The 25,186-nt window shown below is 42.4% G+C and overlaps 1 protein-coding gene across 2 annotated transcripts in view; it reads right to left on the bottom strand.

Moving 5' to 3' along the window:
- LOC126298684 (potassium channel subfamily K member 1-like) overlaps positions 1-25,186 on the bottom strand; it is a 505,323-nt gene that overhangs the window by 41,389 nt on the left and 438,748 nt on the right. For both annotated transcript variants that reach the window (XM_049990121.1, XM_049990120.1), the window contains exon 2: positions 13,714-13,854. In XM_049990121.1, the coding sequence (XP_049846078.1) occupies positions 13,714-13,854 (141 nt within the window). The remainder of the gene's footprint in view (positions 1-13,713; positions 13,855-25,186) is intronic.

Here is a 25,186-nt window from a genome sequence, read left to right as displayed (position 1 = left end):
GCTACCTGCAGAAAGGAACTGCATTTTACCTTGCCACCAAAGTAACGACATTTCATACGCAGTGGCTCCTTTTGAAACCACCTCATATGTGTTCAGTTAATGTATGTAACAGTTCTTGTACTATCTCATTGTACGTCTAATAATCTAATACAAGCGAGACAACTCAAAAAAAAAAATAAGTGTTATATTTCGAGTCCGAAAATCACAAAACGAATTATAGAGAAACTCCCAAATGAAAAGTCTTTCTCTATGAAAAATATTATGGGAGCTCTACAGAAGGAAACAGTAAACACACTAGTTATTCAAATGGTACACAAAAATATTAATTGGAAGTTAATGTGGTCTCTCTTTTTGGATACGACTATTAAGTTCAACGCTGTGTCTGGGCGCTTACATATTCTTAAACTATGTTTCCCACAGCATCACTGCGACACCAGCTGAGACACACCGGAAGCCCATACTGTGAACACTGCTGCTTGACTGACACAGTGCTGCACTGAACTGCAGGCTGTTTCAAAAATTCCAGGCTTATGTAAAGGATTAAATTTAAATGTGCAATGCTATTAACAACAAAAATGGTTAACATTAACTTCAAGAACATCATGCACATGGATTTCAAAACGTCTCCGGCATTAAAGACGAGAACAGTCATACGGATTATATACTCATATATGAACTACGTCATCAACGGCCGAGATGAATCGGTAACTGAATTCAAACTGTACTTGAACCAAGAAAAGAACGAAATTGCCAACGGCAACTGGAAAAGGAAAAATTTGTCTCATGCGTACACTTTTTATAAAAACAAGACTATTTTGAAAAAGAGAATACCAAAAAATTACGTTTTGGTGCAATTTTAGACTTTCTGTAGAAGTACAGTTACGCTCCATCTTGAAGTAAGAACATATTTTTAATTCATCTAAGATGCTACAAATAATAACGAAAGCTTATGAAGAAGAAAGCTTTGGTTTTGAGAGGAAACAGAAGTTCTGAAATAATTTTAAAGAGGAAGAATTGAGTTACTGAATATAGCTGACAGAAGCTATCTGATGGTGGAGGTGCGCCGGCTCTGGATCGAATCCGCCCGGCGAGTTGACGACGAGGGTCTGTGAGCCGACCAGCTTGGATGTGGCTTTCACGCGGTTTTCCACATCCAACTGAGTGATTACCAGTCACACGATACGCAGACGCTTAGAAAACTTCCACCCGCTTTCATGTGGGAACACTACACGAAAGTAGTTGGGATACACATATTCCGCACCAGAAGGTAACTGGGTGGTGTCAGAAACTGAATTTTGCCACCCCTTAAATTAAGCACGCCAAATCCAATCCTAACTATGGCGACCCTGCGCCAGTACAAGACAAAGGCACAAGAATAATAATAATAATAATAATAATGAGGTTTTACTCACTGCAGAGCAATGGCACAAGATGTAACGGTACCACCGACTACCTTAAACGGCAATCGATGCGAACCTTATACATCTGAGAGCAATTTTTGAAAAGTTGGCTGTGAGGTAACCTAATGGAAACGGAACAATCGAACTGGGATTCGTTTCCGAAGCACTCCAGCGGAGTATATCTAACAATAAACAGGTGGGTTAGAAACAGTGGTTCTCCCAGCATAAATTCAAGTTGTAACATTACATATTAAAACCGGTCGCCAGCCTGTTTATGCATTCTTGTGTCAAACAAAATGATAAAGTAGAAGATAGTCTTAAGGCTAACCTAAACTTGCAGATAAATGCCTTGCTAACAAACAAAAGGCCAATGAAATAGTGAACAGTAACATACGCCTCTCAACAACACCTACCTTGAATGAACTAGGAGTAACAATTTATAAAACAAATTACCGACACACATGAAACTAGCAGCAATACTGAACTGGGAAAGCCGGCCGCGGTGGTCTCGCGGTTCTAGGCGCGCAGTCCGGAACCGTGCGAGTCCTGCGGTCGCCGGTTCGAATCCTGCCTCGGGCATGGATGTGTGTGACGTCCTTAGGTTAGTTAGGTTTAAGTAGTTGTAAGTTCTAGGGGATTGATGACCTCAGATGTTAAGTCCCATAGTGCTCAGAGCCATTTTTGAACTGGGAAAAGCCTGAAATGATTCTGAATTTAAATCAGGGAGTTTGCTAATGATCATAATCTATAATTTCATTGCTTAGCACAGGGTCTCTATATCTGCGCATTAACCAACTTGCATTAGGATAGATAACACAGTAAACAGTTCTTTCTTAAACTCGGTTTGAAGCAACTAAACAGAAAGCAAATCTGACTACACTGGCTCTGAAGAAGCTTTTGCACTGCTTCATTAACTAACTAGCCTAGTACATGAGGGCCCTTAAACTTTCATGGTTAGAATAACCATGCTCATTGAAAAAACTACGCCAGTTTGTATGAGGAATGGTAGGTATTCTTATCATTATTGATTGATTAAGTAAAGCACAACAAACTGTAACCATTTAAGTAACAAATGTGTTTTCATAAGCAGTCTTTTGACCTATTAAAAAGTATAATTGGCTGTGAAAGTGACAACACAACATTAAATTCAAGTTCAACCACTTACTTGTAATAAATTAGGACACTCGGAATTAAATTTACTAGGATACGATACTTGTCCAGGTTTGTGATTGCGGATAATCACGTGTATAAGAGTTTTCAACAACACCATGATTATTATTAAAATCAACCAAATTTCACAAATACCTGGTCCATTTACAGAGTGCCAAATATAAACAATTTAGTGGAAAGCCTATGGCACTGGTGGCGCAATTCGCAGTGGCTATAACCTTGTGGCGATGCAATCATAGCAATACTGTTGGACTCGCTCCGTTACATATCTTCAAGGTGTCGGAATTATATTTTTATAGGGCCAAAAACCATGGCATGATAATGGTATCACAAATGCAACATCCGAGGCCCATAAATACAGCCCTTAAGCTCTTCTGGACTCAAAACCCCAGGGAGATGAGCCACAATGATCCGCTACTGCTAGCGAGTTGTTAAACACAGGACTGCTCAGCTCAGACTCACTACCCGACACAAAGTACGAGTTGCCACTTGCGCGCCAACCAACCCTTTACCACTCTGCCAGGCTACTTCCGTAGCTGCGGGGCTTTCCAACATCTTTTACATTCAACCCTATGTTCCCTAACTATGGACGAAGTTATATGCAGTACTTTATATAACAATTATTCCGGTACTTATTTAAATTCACAAGCGCAGTTTAAACAACGTCGTTCAAAAGTTCACGTAACTGAAATATGTATACATAGTCAAAGAATTTCCATGATAGATACAACATTCTATATAAAGAACACTACAAATTGACATAGAAATATCGCTGCAGATACAAATAGGTTGAAAATAGGTGTTACGAAGATCCACCTAACAGAATGCACACTTACAATACTGTCGTATGAGAAACAACGACATACAAAAAATGACTGGACAGTTGGAAATGGACAAAGCGGTGATGTACGCTTACGCTACATGAACAGCCACAAAAGCTGTCGAAGAGAACACTTATTCACTTAGACATTCGAGCCTTTTTCTGTGTGCTGGAGTGAGGATATTAACATGGTTGATTCGTATTTATGTATCTTAAATAATAAGAAATAATGAAACAACACACTAAGGACTCCGGGACCAACGAAAGAAAGAAAGAAAGAATGATGAAAATTACTAACAAATCCAAAACTAGGATTAAAATACAAGCCATATCTATATGCAATCATATAGTACTAAGAACGAAGACCAATATCAGTGAACAGGCTGGGGAATGATGACTGAGACATTAAGGTCGTGTTCACTGGGCAGCCAGATCACCGATGCGCACTTGGTTCCTAAGATTTTGCTCCCGCTGAAGTTTGCGGCTAATCTCATGGAAAGCCGGAGCTACTATGAACATAATGCATCCCAGCACGATCCGCCATCGTCATCGCTGTCAGCTATTTGAACAAACGGTTATGTACCAAAGAGAATAACATTTTCTGCAACAAGAAATCAAATGTTGCTCAAAAAAGTATATATTCTTGTGGATACCTATATAAACGGGCATTGTCTCCTTTTTCCTAGTTCGTTTTCATTTTTAACTGTTCTTGTTTAGTGTAATAATATGAAGAAAGTGTTAATAGTGCTTGAGTTTCGCATTAACATTGTTTTTCAGCGCAGTTAACAGTTTAACAAAAAAAAAGAAATTAAGAAAAATTAAAATATTGCCTGGAAACCGAAAGATCAGGGGATCGAATCCCGATCGGCCCAGGGACTTTTTTACTCTGCCTTTTAACTTATTCTTCACCTCTCAAGGATGGGAGAGTCCCCTTTTTCCTTGTTCGTTTTCATTTTTAACTGTCCTTATTTAGTGTAATAATATAAATAAAGTGTTAGTAGTGCTTGAGTTTCGCATTAACATTGTTTTTCAGCGCAGTTAACAGTATAACAAAAAAAAAAAAATTAAGAAAAATTTCCGAAGATTCGCCGGAAAACAGACGTGGTTTACATTTAAAATATTTCATTTTCGAGAAGTTATTTGTATGCCTACCGCGTATACGATAACATTGCCTGAAAAATCGGTGCAGAAAGTTGATCTTGAGCTATGCTGTGAATCGTTATTGCAACCGCGCGGTTGTACAATTCACGCTGGGTTTCCGGGGTGAGATTGCAATTTTGAAGCCTTGCAAGAAAGTTTCTAACTTGTTAATAAAAGTAAACATTAGTTGGCCGGCACAGAGGTGTGCAGTTTCTGTAGACATGCGACCTGCCAAATATGTGCCGAATCGGTGGTCTTTTCTGAGTCCTTTATATAGTTAGTGCGCCCGTGCGAAGCTAGGCTGGGTCGTTAGTTTACATTATACTCCGAAAGCCACCTTATTATTTATGACAAAGGATACACTGTAGGCCGGCCGCGGTGGGCGAGCGGTTCTAGGCGCTTCCGTCCGGAACCGCTACGGTCGCAGGTTCGAATCCTGCCTCGGGCATGGATGTGTGTGGTGTCCTTAGGTTAGTTAGGTTTAAGCAGTTCTAAGTTCTCGGGGACTGATGACCTCAGATGTTAAGTCCCATAGTGCCCAGAGCCATTTGAACCATTTGATACACTGTATACACCTGTGATACCCCTCCCCCCCTTTATTTCCGCGGTCATTCAGAAATTAAGGACACGAACTTTATTAACGGGAAAACTGCTGAATGTTATTACATGAACCTCCCTGATGGTAAAGTTGGGAACCTCGTTGACAAGTCCTGTCAGATTTTTGAAAGAAATAAAAACAGGCAGAACTAATTTTATTCATTTCAAAATGTCAGTGCCTCTCAATAATTATACGTTGGAAGAGCAGCGTTCAAGGAACGTATTTTTATTATTCGAACGCGTGAAATGCGCAGCAGTTTGATTGTGCATTCGCGGGAAATAGCCGTTGAATGTTATTAGATGAAACTTTCTGATGGCAACCTTGATGACCAGGACTGCCAAATTTTCGAAAGAAATAAAAGCAAACAGAATCAGTTTTGTTCATTTCAAAATGCCATTGCCTGTCTACACTTATTGTTCCGACGTAGCCACAAACAGCGGAACGAAGAGGCGGCACGCAAGAGCAGAGAAGGCAGTGAAGAAAGGGCAGCCAATGGTGCTCGGAATTGGACCGCGTACCACCGGGCGCGCCCCCTGCAGCAAGTCAATATATACGCAGCTCCTGCTAGTCTCGGCCGCTTAGACCGGCCCGAGTCCGCATCATGTTTAGTGCTTCGCTATCAGACTGTATTGTTTTCATGTCACCTCTCGCTAGCGTCATTTGCTATAGTCAAGTTAAGTACTGTCAATTTCTAAAATGGTTCAAATGGCTCTGAGCACTATGGGACTTCTGAGGTCATCAGTCCCCTAGAACTTAGAACTAGTTAAACCTAGCCAACCTAAGGACATCACACACATCCATGCCCGAGGCAGGATTCGAACCTACGACCGTAGCGGTCGCGCAGTTCCAGACTGCAGCGCCTAGAGCCGCTAGGCCAATCCGGCCGGCACTGTCAATTTGCTTTCTGGAAGTAAAACTACTGATGTTATTTGATTGAATTATTGTATAGCTTTCCGAGAACGCTGTATCTCGTAGGCACCCTATTAGTGACGTGTGGGCAAGACACCACACTTATGGTTCTAAGAGCAGGGTTCAATGAAAGCATTTTTATCATTCGAACGCATGAAATGCACAGAAATTTGATTGTACATTCGCGAATGGTGTGAGAGAGGAACGACTTTCGGTAACCATTTACAGCATTCTCTGATTTTAACTGTAACGATTATTTAAAGTGATACTAATGGGAAGAAGTTATATGTGACTTGACACTTCCTGGGCGGGCGCTCATCAAATTTTCGTAGTACGCTTCTCTGTGATGTAAACGTCCCTCTTGTAGCGTCTGCTATTGGACTTCAATGAGCAACTGGGTGACGCTCTCAATATGAGTAAATAATGGACTTGTGACGAAAGGCTGAGAAAAAATGAAATTCTTTGTACAAAGAAATTTGGACAATGCTATCACCGGATGACGTTAACGATCTCTGCAAAAGTTTCAGGCACAATTCGTCCCTGTTTGAGCATCATTGTGACAGCAACTGTGACAGCTCCATAAAATTCGGGTGTGCAGACGCGTAAATGCAGCTTCTCCTTCTAATATTTCGCCTGTATATTGTTCAGCCATTTTCAGAGTGAGCCGAAAGACTGACGCCACAGCATTCACCCCATACAAATATTAGAAGCTAAATTTATGGGGCTGCACACCCGAAATTTAACGAAGTAACATCTACGGCAGTCTATGTACGTCACCGATGCTCATATTTACAGTCTGCATCTGCATTTTCATTTAGAAACTACACACGATGGTCTCATCTCCCTGTATATTTTAAATTAGTTTACTCGTTTCTTTCGCCAGTTTTCGTTATTTACTTAAGAGAGTTAGGATCTATGTGATAACCAACATAGTTCTATCCATTACTAGTCAAGAAGAAATGAAGAATTAAAGATTCGTACACATAAAAATTGATTTATTTTAAATACGAAGGCGAAAATATACCCTATATATTTAAGACATGTGGTAGCTCATTTCCAGAGACATGGTTACTTGAACTGTTGAGCGAGTTATAAGTATTTGTGTTTCTCTGATATCTTATTTCGTTGATGTCCAGTAAATAACTATGCAAATTTGTCTGAGATCAGATTAACAGAGTACGAAGCATTTCTTTTTTCACTTGTTACCGACAAGAACACAGGTTTGCAACCAGACGCGTTAGGAATTGCTTGATAGTTTCCCGGGAATTACGCCAGATAATACTGTAGAAACCGCACAATATTTCAGCGAGACAATTACCTGCCATCTTCATGTGCTACTGTCTCATCGCCGAGAAGCTCGCCAATTTATATGTTGGCTTTCTAGAACAGCGCAGGCGCCAGGGGGGCATAACGTCATCGAAGACCAATCTTGGACGACGCCGAATACGAGAGCCCTCTGCTGGAGAAACGGGTCGTGGTCTGCGGAAGCGCGCCGAGACGCTGGAAATGCGGCCGGGAGCGTCCACGATTGGTCTTCGATGACGTTATGCCCCCCTGGCGCCTGCACTGTTCTAGAAAGCCAACATATAAAATTCTCAGCGAGTAGCACCTGAAGATGGCGGGCAGTTGTCTCGCTGAAATTTTGTGAGGTTTCTACAATATTATCCGGAAAATTTCACGGGAACCTATCAAGCAGATGCATCACCGGGAAAGCCTCAAACAGCGAGTTAGGAAATGATAAAAATTGGCAAATCTTTACAAATTTTATCTTCTTTCTTGTATACGTGGACGAATTTGTTTCCTCTTATGATAAGAGTAAAATTTTTCACTAGAACGTATAGAAAGGTTTGCAGTGTTAGTATATGACGAATATAACTTTATTTTTGGTGTACACATCGGTTTGTATTGGAAGAGTCAGATTGATTTATGTGTCTTCTGTAATTTGAGTGACTTCAAGCGAATGCTTAAATAATGCCTTCAATAAATTAACGGCCGTTTCTTTTCGCCGTTTCAGTCCACATGTTCTTGTTCTCTGCCGCAGTAACCACGATGTTTATGGGACTTTTTACATCTATATCTACATGGACGCTGTGTAAATCACACATAAGGGCCTGGAAGAGGGTTCATCGGAACACCTTTACAATACTACCCTATTATTCAACTCTCGAACAGCGTGCGGAAAAAACGAATATCTGTATCTTTCCGTGGGTGCTTTGATTTCCCTTAGTTTATTGTGATGATCGTTTCTCCCTATGTAGGTAAGCGTCAACAAACTATTTTTGCATTTTGAGGAGAAAGCTGGTGATTGAAATATCGTGAGAAGAATCCCGCTTCAACGAGAAACGCCTTTGTTTAATGATGTCCACTCTAAATGTCCGTGACTCTGTCTCCCCTATTTCACGATAACACAAAAAGTGCTGCTCTTCTTTGAACTTTCTCGATATACTCCATTAATCATATCTGTTAAGGATACCACAAAGCGCAGCAGTACTCCAAAAGAGAACGGACAAACGGAGTGGAGGCAATTTCTTTAGTACGTATGTTGCATCTTCAAAGTGTTCTGCAGACAAATAGCAGTCTTTGGTTCGCCTACGGCACTATAATTTTTATGTTTTCTTTCCAGTTTAAATTATTCGTAATTGTAATTCTTAGGTATTTAGCTGAATTTACGGCTTGACTGATTTGACTGATTTATCGTGTAGCCGAAGTTAAATAGATTTCTTTCAGCACTCATACGAATGACCTCATACTTTTCGTTATTTAAGGTCAGTTTTCAATTCTCGCACCATTCAGGTATCTTTTCGGAATCATTTTGCAATTTGTTCTGATCTTCTGAGGACTTTACTAGGCGGTAAACGACAGCACCAACTGCAAACAGCCTACGACGGCTGCTCACATTGTCTCCTAAATCGTTTATATACTGTAGGTAAAGGGAAAGCAGACGGGCTATAGCACTATCTTGGGGATCGCCAGAAATCATTTCTGTTTTACTCGATGACTTTCGGTCAGTTACGACGAACTGTAACCTCTCTCACAGGAAATCAACTGAGACTACCGCCCCCCCCCCCCTTCCACCACCCCTGAAGCATGGTCCTTGCCGTCGGTGGGGAGCCGTGCGTGCCTCAGCGATACAGATGGCCGTACCGTAGGTGCAACCACAACGGAGGGGTATCTGTTGAGAGGCCAGACAAACGTGTGGTTCCTGAAGAGAGGCAGCAGCCTTTTCAGTAGTTGCAGGGGCAACAGTCTGGATGATTGACTGATCTGGCCTTGCAACATTAACCAAAACGGCCTTGCTGTGCTGGTACTGCGAACGGCTGAAAGCAAGGGGAAACTACTGCTGTGCTGGTACTGCGAACGGCTGAAAGCAAGGGGAAACTACAGCCGTAATTTTTCCCGAGGACATGCAGCTTTACTGTATGGTTAAATGATGATGGCGTCCTATTGGGTAAAACATTCCGGAGGTAAAAGAGTCTCCCATTCGGATCTCCGGACGGGGACTACTCAGGAGGACGTCGTTATCAGGAGAAAGAAAACTGGCGTTCTACGGATCGGAGCGTGGAATGTCAGATCCCTTAACCTAGCAGGTAGGTGAGAAAATTTAAAAAGGGAAATGGATAGGTTAAAATTAGATATGGTGGGAATTAGTGAAGTTCGGTGGCAGGAGGAACAAGACTTCTGGTTAGGGGAATACAGTGTTATAAATACAAAATCACATAAGGGTAATGCAGGAGTAGGTTTAATAAGGGATAAAAAATAGGAACATGGATAAATTACAACGTACAGCATAGTGAACGCATTATTGTAGGCAAGATAGACACGAAGCCCACGCCTACCACAGCAGTGCAAGTTTATATACCAACTAGCTCTGCAGATGATGAAGATATTGAAGAATGTATGATGCGATAAAAGAAATTATTCAGATAGTTAAGGGAGACGAAAATTTAAAGGTCACGGGGGACTGGAATTGTAGGTAAAGGAAGAGAAGGAAAAGGACTGGGGGTAAAGAATGAAAGAGGAAGCCGCCTGGTATAATTCTGCATAGGGCACAACTCAATCATAGCTAACACATGGCTTAAGAATCATGAAAGAAGGTTGTATACGTGGAAGAGGCCTGGAGACATTGGAAGGTTTCAGATAGATTATATAATGGTAAGACAGAGATTTAGGAACCAGGTATTAAATTGTAAGACATTTCGAGGGGCAGTTATTGGTTATGAACAGTAGGTTAAAACTGAAGAAACTGCAAAAAGGTAGGAATTTAAGGAGATGGGACCAGGATAAACTGAAAGAACCAGAGGCCGTAGAGAGATTCAGAGAGAGAGCATTAGGGGGCGATTGACAAGAAAAGGGGAAAGAGGTACAGTAGAAGAAGAATGGGTAGGTTTGAGAGAGGTAATAGTGAAGGCAGCAGAGGATCAAGTAGGCAAAAAGACAAGGGCTAATAGATGGTTCAAATGGCTCTGAGCACTATGGGACTTAACATCTGAGGTCATCAGTCCCCTAGAACTTAGAACTACTTAAACCTAACTAACCTAATGACATCACACACATCCATGCCCGAGGCAGGATTCGAACTTGTGACCGTTGCGGTCGCGCGGTTCCAGACGGAAGCGCCTAAAACCGCTCGGCCGCTCTGGCCGGCCAAAGGCTAATAGAAATCTGTGAGTAACAGAAGAGATATTGAATTTAGTTGATGAAACGAGAAAATGAGATTAACAGGGAGTGCAAAATGGCTATGCAGGGATGGCTCGAGGACAAATGTAAGGATGTAGAAGCATGTATCACTAGGGGTAAGATAGATACTGTTCGTAGGAAAATTAAAGAGATCTTTGGATAAAAGAGAACCCCCTGTGTGAATATCAAGAGCTCAGATGCAAAACCAGTCCTAAGCAACGAAGGGAAAGCAAAAAAGGTCTATTCACTGGCAATGCACTTGTGGGCAATATTATAGAAATGGAATAGGACGTAGATGAAGATGAAATGGGAGATATGATACTGCTTGAAGAATCTGATAGAGCACTGAAAGACCTAAGTCGAAACAAGGCCTCGAAAGTAGACAACATTCCATTAGAACTACCAATAGAATTGGGAGAGCCAGCCATGACAAAACTCTTCCATCTGGTGAGCAAGATGTATGATACGGGTGAAATAGCATCAGACTTAAAGATGAATATAAAAATTCCAGTCCCAAATAAAGCAGGTGCTGACAGGTGTGAAAATTACCGAACTATTAGTTTAATAAGTCACGGTTGAAAAAAACATAGACGAATTCTTTATAGACGAACGGCAAAACTTGTACAAGCCCACCTCGGGGAAGATCAGTTTGGATTCCGTAGAAATGTAGGAAAACGTGAGTCAATACTGACCATATGACATCTTAGAAGATAGGTTAAGGAAAGGCAAACCTAAGTTTCTAGCGTCTGTAGACTTAGAGAAAGCTTTTGACAATGGTGACTGAAATGCTCTGTTTCAAATTCTGACGGTGGCAGGGGTAAAATACAGGGAGTGAAAGGCTATTTACAATTTATACAGAAACCAGATGGCAGCTATAAGACTCGAGGGACACAAAAGTGAAGAAGTGGTTGAGAAGGGAGTGAGACAGGTTTGTAGCCTATGTCCGATGTTATTCAATCCGTATATTGAGCAAGCAGTAAAGGAAGCAATAGAAAAATTTGGAGTAGGAATTAAAATCCATGGAGAAGAAATAAAAGCTTTGAGGTTCGACGATGACATTGTAATTCTGTCAGAGACAGCAAAGGACTTGGAAGAGCAGCTGAACGGAATGGACAGTGTCTTGAAAGGAGGGTACAAGATGAACATCAAGAAAAGCAAAACGAGGATAATGGAATGTAGTCGAATTATATCAGGTGATGCTGAGGGAATTAGATTAGGAAATGAGACACTTAAAGTAGTAAATGAGTTTTGCTATTTAGGAAGAAAAAAAATTGATGACTGTCGCACGGAAAGCGTTTCTAAAGAAGAGAAATTTGCAGCATCGATTCTGCCTTCTTAGCTGGATGATAACGTGCTTGCCTCCCATGCAGCGGGCCCGGGTTCGATTCCCGGCCGGGTTGGAGGTTTTCTCCGCTCGTGGGGGTTGGAGGTTTTCTCCGCTCGTGGACTGGGTGTTGTGCTGCCCTCATCATCATTTCATCCTCATCACCGGCACGGAAGTCGCCCAATGTTGCGTCGACTGAAATAAGACTTGTATTTGGCGGCCAAACTTCTCCGGTTGGGGCCTCCCGGCCAACAGTGCCATACTCATTTTTTTGTGTAACATCGAGTATATATTTAAGGGTCAGGAAGTCTTTTCTGAAAGTATTTGTATTGAAATGAAACATGGATGATATCTAGTTTAGACAAGAAGAGAATAGAATCTTTCGAAATGTGATGCTACAGAAGAATGCTGAAGATTAGATGGGTAGATAACGTAACTAATGAGGAGTTACTGAATAGAATTGGGGAGAAGAGGAATTTGTGTCACAACTTGACTAGATGAAGGGATCGGTTGCTAGGACACGTTATGAGGCATCAAATGATCACCAGTTTAGTGTTGGAGGGAAACGTGGAGAGTAAAAATCGTAGTGTGAGACCAAGAGATGAATACTCTAAGCAGATTCAGAAGGATGTAGGTTTCTGTAGTTATTCGGAGATGAAGAGTCTTTGCACAGGACAGAGTAGCATAGAGAGCTGCATCAAACCAGTCTCTGGACTGAAGACAACAACAACAACAACAACAACTGAGACGATATTCCATAAGCAAGCAATTTGATGATAAGCCGCTTTTGAGGCACAGTGTCAAACACCTTCTGGAAATCCAGAAATACGGAATCAATTTGAAATTCCTTGTCAATAGTAGTCAACACTTCATGTGAGTAAAGGGCTAGTTGCGTCTCACAAGAACAATGTTTTCTAAATCATTGCTGATTGTGTGGAAGTAGACCGTTCTCTTCGAGGTTATTCATAATGTTGGAACACAATATATGTTCCAAAATCCTGCTGCATATTGACGTTAATGATATGGGCACGTAATATATTAGATTATTGCCTTTCTTGAATATTGGTGTGACCTGTGCAACTTCCCAATCTTTCGGTGCGGTCTTTCGTCGAGCGAGCTGTTGTATATGATTGTTAAGTATGGAGCTATTGCATCAACATACTGTGAAAGGAACCTAATTGGTATACAGTCCGGACCGGAAGACTTATTTTACTATGTGATTTAAATTACTGCACTACTCCGAGTATATCTATTTCTAAGTTACTCATGTTGGCAGGTGTTCTTGATTTGAGTTCTGGAATATTTAGTTCGTCTTCTTTGGTGAAGGAATTTCCGAAGGCAGTGTTTAGTAAATCTGCACTATCATTGATAGTATGTTCATTGACACTGATTGTGTCTTGCCACTAGCAGACGTTACATACGGCCAGAATCTCTTTGGATTTTCTGCCAGGTTTCGAGACAAAGTTTCGTCGTGGAAACCATTATAAGCATCTCACACTGAAGTCCGCGCTGAATTTCGACCTTCTGTAGGATAACCAGTCTTGTTGATTTTGCATTGGTTTAAATTTGTTATGCTTTTTTCGTTGTTTCTGCAACAGTGTTCTGACCCGTTTAGTGTACTAAGCATTTTAAACTACAGCACGCCATGTGTGGCCAAATAACTACGTATACACACCGATGGTGGTGACGACAGTGCTGGAGAAGAAAAGCGACTGTCCGAAGCTCCAGTTGGGTTCTCCAGAAGCATTCTTGGCTGCGGAAACGCCTCTGTTGCTCGCACGCACCACTTCCTCGATCAGCTCCTCCAGGGCCTCATCTGTGAACAGCAATAACATTGTTATTAACATATTTGTTTTATAAAATGCAACTACAATGAATCGCCAGAGAGACTGGTATATTCAAATACAAAGATATGTAAACAGGCAGAACGCAGCGCTGTGGTAGGCAACGCCTATACAGGGTGGTCCATTGATCGTCACCGGGCCAAATATATCACGAAATAAGCGTCAAACGAAAAACCTACAAAGAACGAAGCTTGTATAGCTTGAAGGGGGAAACCAGATGGCGCTATGGTTGGCCCGCTGGATGGCGCTGCCATAAGTCAAACGGATATCAACTGCGTTTTTTAAAATAGGAACCCCACTTTTTAATTACATATTCGTGTAGCACGTAAAGAAATATGAATGTTTTAGTTGGACCACTTTTTTCGCTTTGTGATAGATGGCGCTGTAATAGTCACAAACATATGGCTCACAATTTTAGACGAACAGTTACTAACAGGTAGGTTTTTTAAATTAAAATACAGAACGTAGGAACGTTTTAACATTTTATTTCTGTTGTTACAATGTGATACACGTACCTTTGTGAACTTATTTCTGAGAACGCATGCTGTTACAGCGTCATTACCTGTAAATACCACATTAATGCAATAAATGCTCAAAATGATGTCCGTCAACATCAATGCAATTGGTAATACGTGTAACTACATTCCTCTCAACAGCGAGTAGTTCGCCTTCCGTAATGTTCGTACATGCATTGACAATGCGCTGACGCATGTTGTGAGGCGTTGTCGGTGGATCACGATAGCAAATATCCTTCAACTTTCCCCACAGAAAGAAATCCGGGGACTTCAGATCCGGTGTACGTGCGGGCTATGGTATGGTGCTTCGATGACTAATCCACCTGTTATGAAATATGCTATTCAATACCGCTTCAACCGCACGCGAGCTATGTGCCGGACATCCATCGTGTTGGAAGTACATCGCCATTCTGCTATGCAGTGAAACATCTTGTAGTAACATCGGTAGAACATTACGTAGGAAATCAGCATACACTGCACCATTTAGATTGCCATCGATAAAATGGAGGCCAATTATCCTTCCTCCCATATTGCCGCAACATACATTATCCCACCAAGGTCGCTGACGTTCCGCTTGTCGCAGCCATCGTGGATTTTCCGTTGTCCAATAGTGCATATTATGACGGTTTACGTTACCGCTGTTGGTGAATGACGCTTCGTCGCAAAATGGAACGCGTGCAGAAATCTGTCATCGTCCCGTAATTTCTCTTGTGCCCAATGGCAGAACTGTACACGACGTTCAAAGTCGTCGCGATGCAATTCCTGGTGCATAGAAAAATGGTACGGGTGCAATCGATGTTGATGTAGCATTCTCAACACCGACATTTTTGAGATTCCCGATTCTGGCGCAATTTGTCTGCTACTGATTTGCGGATTAGCCGCGACAACAGCTAAAACACCTACTTGGGCATCATCATTTGTTGCAGGTCGTGGTTGACGTTTCATATGTGGCTGAACACTTCCTGTTTCCTTAAGTAACGTAACTATCCGGCGAACGGTCCGGACACTTGGATGATGTCGTCCAGGATACCGAGCAGCATACATAGCACACGTCCGTTGGGCATTTTGATCGCAATAGCCATAGATCAACACGATATCGACCTTTTCCGCAATTGGTAAACGGTCCATTTTAACATGGGTAATGTATCACGAAGCAAATACCGTCCGCACTGGCGGAATGTTACGTGATACCACGTACTTATACGTTTGTGACTAATAAAGCACCATCTGCCACAAAGCGAAAAAAGTGGTCCAACTAAAACATTCATATTTCTTTACGTACTACATGAATATGTAATAAAAATGGGGGTTCCTATTAAAAAAAAAAAACGCAGTTGATTTCCGTTTGACCTATGGCAGCGCCATCAAGCGGGCCAATCATAGCTCTATCTGCTTTCCCCCTTCAAGCTAGACGAGTTTCGTACTTTGTAGTTTTTTCGTTTGATGCATATTTCGTGAGATATTTGTCCCGGTCACTATCAATGGACCACCCTGTATAATACAAGTGTCTAGCGCAGTTGTTAGATCGGTTACTGCTGCTAAATGGCAGGTTCTCAAGATTTACGGTGTTTGAACGTTGTGTTATTTTCAGCGCACGAGCGGTGGGACACTCCATCTCCGAGGTAGCGACGAAGTGGAGATTTTCTCGTACGACTATTTCACGAGTGTACCGTGAATATCAGGAATCCGGTAAAACACCAAATCTCCGAAATCGCTGTGACCGGAAAAAGACCCTGCCAGAACGGGACCAACGACGATTGAAGAGTGTCAGATGGATGGTCAGAGGCAGAGCACCTCGTGTTCCTGGTGCTAATAAGGCGAGTACACCGTTCGTTTCTTACATTTTTTTATGAGCTTCCAACAGGAGTGACTTATTTACAAATACCTGTGTAGTTACTTGATTATTTTTTAAATTTCTTGCGTGTTTGAGTGCTTACTAGGCACAACCTTTTATTTTAGTAACAGTGTCGCGCACAGTACCGCCTTTTTTATCGACCCTCGTATCGTATAGACTTTTGTTTCTTTTGGTTAGTATAGTTCAGTGACGGTCAGGCCATCAGTGAGAGAGCACTTCGATATTCCTGTTGCTAATATGCCCAGTACACCGTTCGTTTGTTACATATTTTTACGAGCTTCAAACAGGAGCGACTGCGGTAATGGATAGGAACTGTGATTGCTGTGTACAGATGTGATCTGAGTTTGCGACCTGTCGTTCACAGCTCCAGGCTGCGTTGGCTTCTGTCACACAGCTTGAAGCAGCTGGAAACGGACATCACTGTGGGAGGTCGGATGCGGGGATGCGAGGGGCGTCGACCACGTCTCACATGTCCCCCGATCCGTCCACTGCTGTGGGAGATCGTAATAAAGTCTGGCAGGCAGCTGAAAACTTTCCGAGAGGCCTATCGTAGGGCCTTCTCGGTTCGTTTGACGAACAGGTTTCGGGCGTTATCTGTGACTGACGATGTCTCTAAGCCAGATTCTGTCGTCCACCCTGTTCCACAGGTAGGTTCTCGGCCCGCAAGGTCTGTGCATTGACAGAGGGTGGGTTTACTGGTAGTTGGTAACTTAGTGTGAGGGCGCCACAGTGGAACACGTGGCCCCAGCGGCCAATAGCGGCGCCTCCGATAGCGTAGTTAAACGCCAGCCACTCGCTCAGCCAGTTAGTGCTGTTTCTCCTGTGCGTCAAGAGGTGTGATTTTAATTGTGTACTGCCTTGAGGTTCGCCGTCAGTGTTTGTTATGTGCTACGCCATCCGTCGATACCTTTTATGCTCCAGTCATACTGTGCCTTGTGTTCTTTTAATTGTCGCAGCGTGTGGTTTTTTGTGTGTGCTACTTTTAAACAGTTTTTTATCTCCATTTTACAGTCACCCTGTTTTTTGTCTATTGCCTTCCATGATGTTCCCCCTTTTTTATCTCTATGATCACCATATTCTCTCCTTTGTTATTTTTAAATGTCTTCTATTGTTTGTTCTATGTCTTTCGGCTGAAGGGCAGCGCATATTCTGCTGCCAGCCCGCCCCGATGGTGAATTGAAATACAATAAAGAAGAAGAAAAAAAAAGGAAGCTCAGCCAGTTAGTCTAATCTCGCTTACGTCGGGTTACACCTCGCTTTGCGCTAGACTGCTTTCCTGGTTCGTGTACGAGTTTGTTTCCTTGTGACTCTGTTGTTCGGTCTTGTTGTATTCGTTCTGTCCTACGTTGGTCGTGTCCGTCCTCTTCCGTTGTGTTGTTGCTCACGGGCCTCTCCGCGGGTCGGCCGTGCCTTCCGTCAGTGCTACCCCGCGACCGGCCTGGTCGCAGTTACAACAGAAAGGGTGCTTCCGGATGCCATGAAGAGTAGAGGGTGCAGCCAACTCCAGGTGGTGGCTCATGTCGGTACCAATGACGTGTCTCGCTTTGGATCGGAGCAGATTCTGTCTGGTTTCGGGCGGCTAGCGGAAATGGTAAAGACTGCCAGTCTTGCTTGCGAGATTAAGGCGGAGCTCACCATCTGCAGCATCGTCGTTAGAACTGACTGTGGTCCTTTGGTGCAGAGCCGAGTGGAGGGTCTGAATCACAGGTTCAGGCGGTTCTATGACCGTGTAGGCTGCAGATTCCTTGACTTGCGCCATCGGGTGGTGGGTTTCCGGGTTCCGCTTAATAGGTGAGGAGTCCACTACACACAGGAGGCGGTTACACGGCTAGCGGGGGCTGTGTGGAAGGGACTGGGCGGTTTTTTAAGTTAGAGGGTCTCAGGGAACCACAGAAGGGACGTCCGTCAGAAAGTGGGCAGGTAAAACACTGTAAGGTAGGTGCAGAAACGATTGGTATTGTAGTTGTAAATTGTCGTAGCTGTGTTGGGAAAGAACCAGAGCTCCAAGCCATAATATAAAACACTGGAGCTAAAATAGTCATATGTACAGAAAGCTGGCTAAATCCGGAAATACGTTCAGCCGAATTTTTTTCAAACGATCTAACAGTGTTCAGAAAGGATAGATTAAATACATTTATTGCTGTCAGAAGTAGCTTGCCTTGTAGCAAAATTGAAGTAGATAGTTTCTGCTAAATAGTATCGGCAAAGGTTATACCTGACAGTCGGACTAAACTATTAATTGGATCGTTTCAACGACCCACCGGCTCAGAAGATATAGTTGCTGAACATTGTAAAGGAAACTTGAGACTCATTTCAAATAGGTACCCCGCTCAAACAATTATAGTCGATGGATCTATCCTCGATATGCTGGAAAAATTATCCGTTTAAAGCAGGCGGCAGGCATAAAACATCATCCGAAATTGTACTGAATGCTTTCTCAAAAAATTATTTTGAACAATTAATTCATGAGCCCACTCGAAGCGTAAATGTTTGTGAAAGCATACTTGACCTCTTAGCAACAAATAATCCTGGACAAATAGTGAATATCTTGATGAATCAGGGCTTAGCGACCACAAGGCAGTTGCTGCTAGGCTTAATACCATAACACCTACAACCATCAAAAAGAAACGCAAAGTATATGTATTTAAAAAAAGCTGATAAAAATGCTCTTAACGCTTTTTTAAGAGACAGTCTTCAATCCTTCCGATCTGATCATGTAGAAAACTTGTGGAATGATTTCAAAGAGATAGTATCGGCAGCAGTTGAGAGATATATATCATATAAATTAATATGTGATGGTACTGATCCCCCATAGTACACAAAACGAGTCAGATCACTGTTGCAGAAGCAGCGAAAAAAGCATGCCAAATTTAAAAGAACGTAAAATCCTCAAGACAGGGAAACTTTATCGGAAGTTCGAAATATAGCGCATTCTTTTAATAATTTCCACAACGAAATTCTGTCTCGACATCTGGCAGAAAACTCAAAGAGATTCTGGTCATACATAAAGCACACCAGTGGCAAGACGCAATCAATACCTTCACTGCGCGATAACAACGGTGAAGTCACTGATGACAGTGTCACTATAGCAAAGTTATTGAACACGGTTTTCTGAAACTCCTTCACCAGAGAAGACGAAGTAAATATTCCTGAATTCCAATCAAGAACAACTGTCAAGATGAGAAACATAGAAGTATATATTGTCGGTTTAACAATGCAGCTTAAATCACTTAATAAAGGCAAGGACTCCGGTCCAGATTGTATACCAGTCAGGTTCCTCTCAGAATATGCTGATGCAAGAGCTCCATATTTAGCAATTATATACAACCGCTCTCTCACAGAAATAAGACTGGAAAATTGATCAAGTCACACCAATACCCAAAATGAGAAGTAGGAGTAATCCGCTGAATTACAGCCCATATCACTAACGTGGATTTGCAGTAGGGTTTTGGAACATATTCTGTATTCAAACATTATGAAGAACCTCGAAGAAAACGATTTATTGACACATAGTCAGCACGGATTCAGAAAATATCGTTCTTGCAAAACACAACTAGCTGTTTATACTCATGAAGTAGTGAGTGCTATTGACAGTGGATGTCAAACTGAGTCCATATTTTTAGATTTCAAGAAGGCTTTCGACACGGTTCCTCACAAGCATCTTCTAACCAAACTGCGTGTCTATGGAATATCGCCACAGTTGTGCGACTGGATTCGTGATTTCCTGTCAGAAAGGTCACAGTTCGTAGTAATAGACGGAAAGTCATCGAGTAAAACAAGTAATATCCGGCGTTCCCCAAGGGAGTGTTATAGACCCTCTATTGTTCCTGATCTATATTAACGACATTGGAGACAATCTAAGTAGCGATCTTAGATTGTTTGCTGATGATGTTGTCATTTACCGTCTTGTAAAGTCATCAGTTGACCAAAATGAATTGCAAAATGATATAGATACGATATGTGTATGGTGCGAAAAGTGGCAACTGACCCTGAATAGCAGGCCTGTGTGCCCGAGCGGTTCTAGGCGCTTCAGTATGGAACCGCGCGACCGCTACGGTCGCAGGTTCGAATCCTGCCTCGGGCATGGATGTGTGCGATGTCCTTAGGTTAGTTAGATTTATATAGTTCTAAGTTCTAGGGACTGATGACCACATATGTTAAGTCCCATAGTGCTCAGAGCCATTTTTTTGACCCTGAATAAGGAAAAATGTGAAGTTATTCACATGAGTACTAAAAGAAATACGCTAAAATTCGATTAGGCGATAAGTCACAAAAACTGGAGGCTGTAAATTCAACTAAATACTTAGGGATTACAGTTACAAATAACCTAAATTGGAACTATCACATAGATAATGTTGTGGGTAGAGCAAACCAAAGTCTGCGATTTATTGGCAGAACACTTAGAAGGTGCAACAGGTTTACTAAAGAGACTGCTTATACCATGGTTGTCCGCCCTATTCTGGAGTATTGCTGTGCGGTGTGGGATCCGCATCAAGTGGGACTGACGGATGACATCGAAGAAGTACAAAGAAGGGCAGCTCGTTTTGTATTATCGCGAAATAGAGGAGATAGTGCCACAGACATGATACGTGAACTGGAGTAGCAATGATTAAAACAAAGGCGTTTTTCGTTGCGACGAGATCTTCTCAAGAAATTTCAATCACCAGTTTTCTCCTCTTAATTGCGAAAGCATTCTGTTGGCACCCAGGTACATAGGGAGAAGTGATCATCATGATAAAGTAAGGAAATAAGGGCTCGCACAGAAAAATTTAAGTGGTTGTTTTTCTCGCACGCCGTTCGAGAGTGGAACGTTAGAGAGAGAGCTTGAAGGTGGTTCATTGAACCCTCTGCAGGCACTTTATGTGAATAGCAGAGTAGTCACGTAGATGTAGATGTGAAGAGGATCGTTCAATGTGGCAAATGTACAACCCTTCCGCAAACTGCTGCGGGGTTTCAATGCAGGGACATCGACAAGTGTCAGCGAGCGAACCACTCAACGAAACATCATCGATATGGGCTTTCGGATCCGAAGCCCCCTGGTGTACCCTTGATGAGTGCACGACCCTAAGCTTTACGCCTCGCCTGGAACCGTCAACACCGACATTGGTCTGTTTGGGACAGGAAACGTGTTGCCTGGTGGGACGAGCCTCGGTTCAAATTCTATCGTGCTGATAAATGTGTACGGGTGTGGAGACACTTCGTGTGAGTAAAGGGCGAGTTGCGTTTCACAATAACGATGTTTTCTAAGCCTGTGCTAACTGTGTGGGAGTAGACTGTTCTCTTGGAGATAATGCATGTCAACAGGGGACTGTTCAAGCTAGTGGAGTCTCTGTAATGATGTGGGGCTTGTGCAGTTGGAGTGATATGGGACCCCTGACACGTCTATATACGACTCTGACAGGTGACACGTACGTAAGCATCCTGTATGATCACCTGCATCCATTCGTGTCCACTGTGCATTCCAACGTCCTTGGGTAATTGTAGCAGCTTAATGCAACACCCCACACATCCAGAATTGCTACAGAGTTGCTCCAGGAACACTCTTCTGAGTTTAAACACTTCCGTGGCCAACAAACTCCCCAGATATTGACATTATTGAGCACGTCTGGATTACTTTGTAACGTCCTGTTCACAAGAGATCTCCACCCCCTCACACCCTTACGAATTTATGAACAGCGCTGCAAGATTTGTGGTGTCAATTCCCTGGAGCACTACTTCAGACATTAGTCGGGTCCATGCCACGCCATGTTGCGGAACTTCTATGCATTCGCGGGGTCCGTACACGATATTAGACAGGTGTACCAGTTTCTGTGGCTCTTTAGTATAACACGGATTTTCTGGCAATGAAAAGGATAGTTTTCGAAAAATTAGAACGTTGCCTTAGACATCTAAGATTGCTCGTCAAAAATCAATGAAAACAAGGCAATAAAAATATACACACAAAAAAGAAAAATTACAGAATACGATACTCAAAACTTATGTAAACTTACCTAGTTATCAAACCGAGTGAGGTGGTTACAGGAGAGAAGGTTCAACTAAGTCTAAGTACAGGGCTGTTCATAAGTACTTCCAAAGTTTCAGAAGACGACTGCTTGGAACCGACAAGATATACAGAAAGTGACACATATCAATGCACAGAGCATTTCTCCAAGTTTAGATTCGTAATACGCGCCGTGATGTAGCTGCAGAGCACGCCAGTAGAGGGTAGGGGTGCCAGGACACGTGAACAAATCGTGCTCCGTATTTTCCCATCGAATTCGTTCGCGTTTGCAGACAGACAACACAGTGATCTGATTTTCAAAATGTGTTGCTATCGCGCCTTCCTGGGCAACTCCTGCCAGAGACTTCAACAAATTGCACATACGTATTGATATTTGCCACGTCACAAACGTTGGCCATATTGAAAACCTGCAAGGGATCCTCTATCGACTGTTACGTATCTAATTGCTGTATGTCTTGTAGTCCCCTCCCCTCTCTCCTCCAGTCGTCTTCTGAAATCCCAGAGATACTTATCAAGAATCATGCACTTAGGGATAGAATTAGGCGAGGCAGCGCAGCGGTTAGCATTGGAGTACATTTTGAGAGGAGCAGTAATAAGATCCACAAAAGACATTCTCGAATTGAGTTGTTTATTGAAACTTCCTGGCAGATTAAAGCTGTGTGCCCGACCGAGTTCGAATCTCGGCCGGGCACACAGTTTTAATCGGCCAGGAAGTTTCATATCAGCGCACACTCCGCTGCAGAGTGAAAATCTCATTCTGAAGTGGTTTATTGTTTCCATAAAACACCTGAGATGCAGGATGTGATATGTTCTCGAAAACATGCACTCGTTGTTTTTGACCGTCATCCTTATGCAGTCCGAGTTTAGATTCTGTCTTAATGACCTCTTTAACTTTATTTCTTCCTGGTTTCCTTCCTCCTTTCTTTTGAGAGAGGAAACTGCCATTCAAAAACGTGTAGATCAAATGCAGCGTTAGAGCGATTGTGCAGCAATGTGTAAGAACGAACAGAAGCACTGTTTTATCTTTCGACACAAACACATGCAGCTGGCACTCAGCCTTCCTCTATAGTTTTTATCCTCTATACCCCCCCCCCCCCCCCCCCCCTCTAGTACCATGCAAGTTATTCCCTTATATGTTAATATATGTCCTACCATCCTGTCCCTTTTTCTTGTTAGTGTTTTCCGTATGTTCCGCCGATTCTGTGGAGAACCTCCCCATTCCTTATCAGCCCACCTAATTTTCTACATTCTTCTCTAGCACCACATCTCAAAGGTTTCGGTTCTCTTCCGTTCCGGTTTTCTGGTAGTCGACGTCTCACTACCATACAAAGCTGTGCTCCAAACGTCCATTCTCAGAAATGTCTTCATCAGATTAGGACCAATGTTTGATACTAGTAGAGTTCTCTTGGCCAGGAATGCCCTTTCTGCCAGTGCTAGTCTGCTTTTTATGTCCTCTTTGTTCTGTCCGTCATTGGTTATTTCGCTGCTTAGGGAGTAGAATTCCTTAACTTCAACGACTTCGTGATCTGCAATTCTGATGTTAAGTTTCTAGCTGTTCTCTATGCTTCTACTTCTCATTACTTTCGTTTTTCTTCAATTTACTCTCAGTCCTTATTCTGTATTGATTAGACTGTTCATTCCATTCAACACATCCTGTAATTCTTCTTGACTTTCACTGAGGATCGCAATGTCATTGGCGAATCGTATCATTGACATCCTTTTACCCTGAACTGTAATGTCACACTTGAACCTTTATTTCATTTCGATCCTTTCTTCTTCGAAGTATTGATTGTACAGTAGGGGTCAAAGACTACACCCTTGCCTTGCACCTGCCTCGCGGGAAAAACGAGCGGTCTGGGCGCCTTGTCACGGTTCGCGCAGCTCCTCCCCGTCGGAGGTTCGGGTCCTCTCTAGGGCCTGGGTGTGTGTGTTGTCCTTAGTGTAAGTTAGTTAAAGCTAGGTTACGTAGTGTGTAAACTTAGGGACCGATGACCTCTGCAGTTTGGTACCATAAGACCTTACCACAAATTTCTCAAATTTTTGCCTTAAACTTTTCTGATTTGAGCACTTCGTCCTTGGTCCAGTCTTACTGTTCCCTCTTGGTTCTTGTACACACAGTATGTTGCCTGTCTTTCCCTATACTTGAAACCCGCTTTTCTTAGAATTTAGAACATCTTGAACCATTTTACATTTCGAACACTTTTTCCAGGTCGACAAAGCCAACGAACTTTTCTTTACTCTTGCTCCCATTATCAACGAGGTAACTGTACGAGTACACAGGCAGAGTTGGCACCGTGGAGAGTTATTATCTAATGGTCGAACATGCAGCTAGCAGACAAACGTTTCATTTATGTTGTTACAGGAAGTAGAGCCATAAACGACGAACTGATGTACCACCATAAGTTCCAAGCAGATATCATCCTAATTGAATCACGTTTCTTGCTGCTGATCGGATCTTGTACCAGAGTGGGACAGTGAAGCTGACAAGAGATGGATAATATGTTAGATGGTGTGCTGTTTGCCCACTAGTGATAGAGGACATCAGTAACCGCTCCTTCACGTTCTTTAAAGAATCGAACTGCAATTTATAAAACTGCTTGAGAGCCCTGATTAATGTGTTAAATGTTTGATGTTAAACATATAAAACCTTTATTGTTGAAGACGCACAACCCTATAACTATGTTTAGAGTTTCTTACAAGTCATTAAGTGCTCTCATTATGAAACAACGGATATTAATAGACGTCTCGAACTGTAGGAGATTTGACATGCGATTTTATGTATAGTGGAGATCATTAACAGTGAAACTTAGTACATCTCATATTATTGCAACATATATTCCAATGTGGACACTGCTCTTATGAGTGGTTTCGAACTGAAACAACTGGGCATTGTGGAGTTTTGATACAGAACTTATTAATTTAGGCCGATTTTT

The sequence above is a fragment of the Schistocerca gregaria genome, chromosome X (genome assembly GCF_023897955.1).
Source record: "Schistocerca gregaria isolate iqSchGreg1 chromosome X, iqSchGreg1.2, whole genome shotgun sequence".
In the NCBI taxonomy this organism is placed as follows: Eukaryota; Metazoa; Arthropoda; class Insecta; order Orthoptera; family Acrididae; genus Schistocerca; species Schistocerca gregaria.
This window is presented reverse-complemented; position numbering and strand designations above follow the sequence as displayed.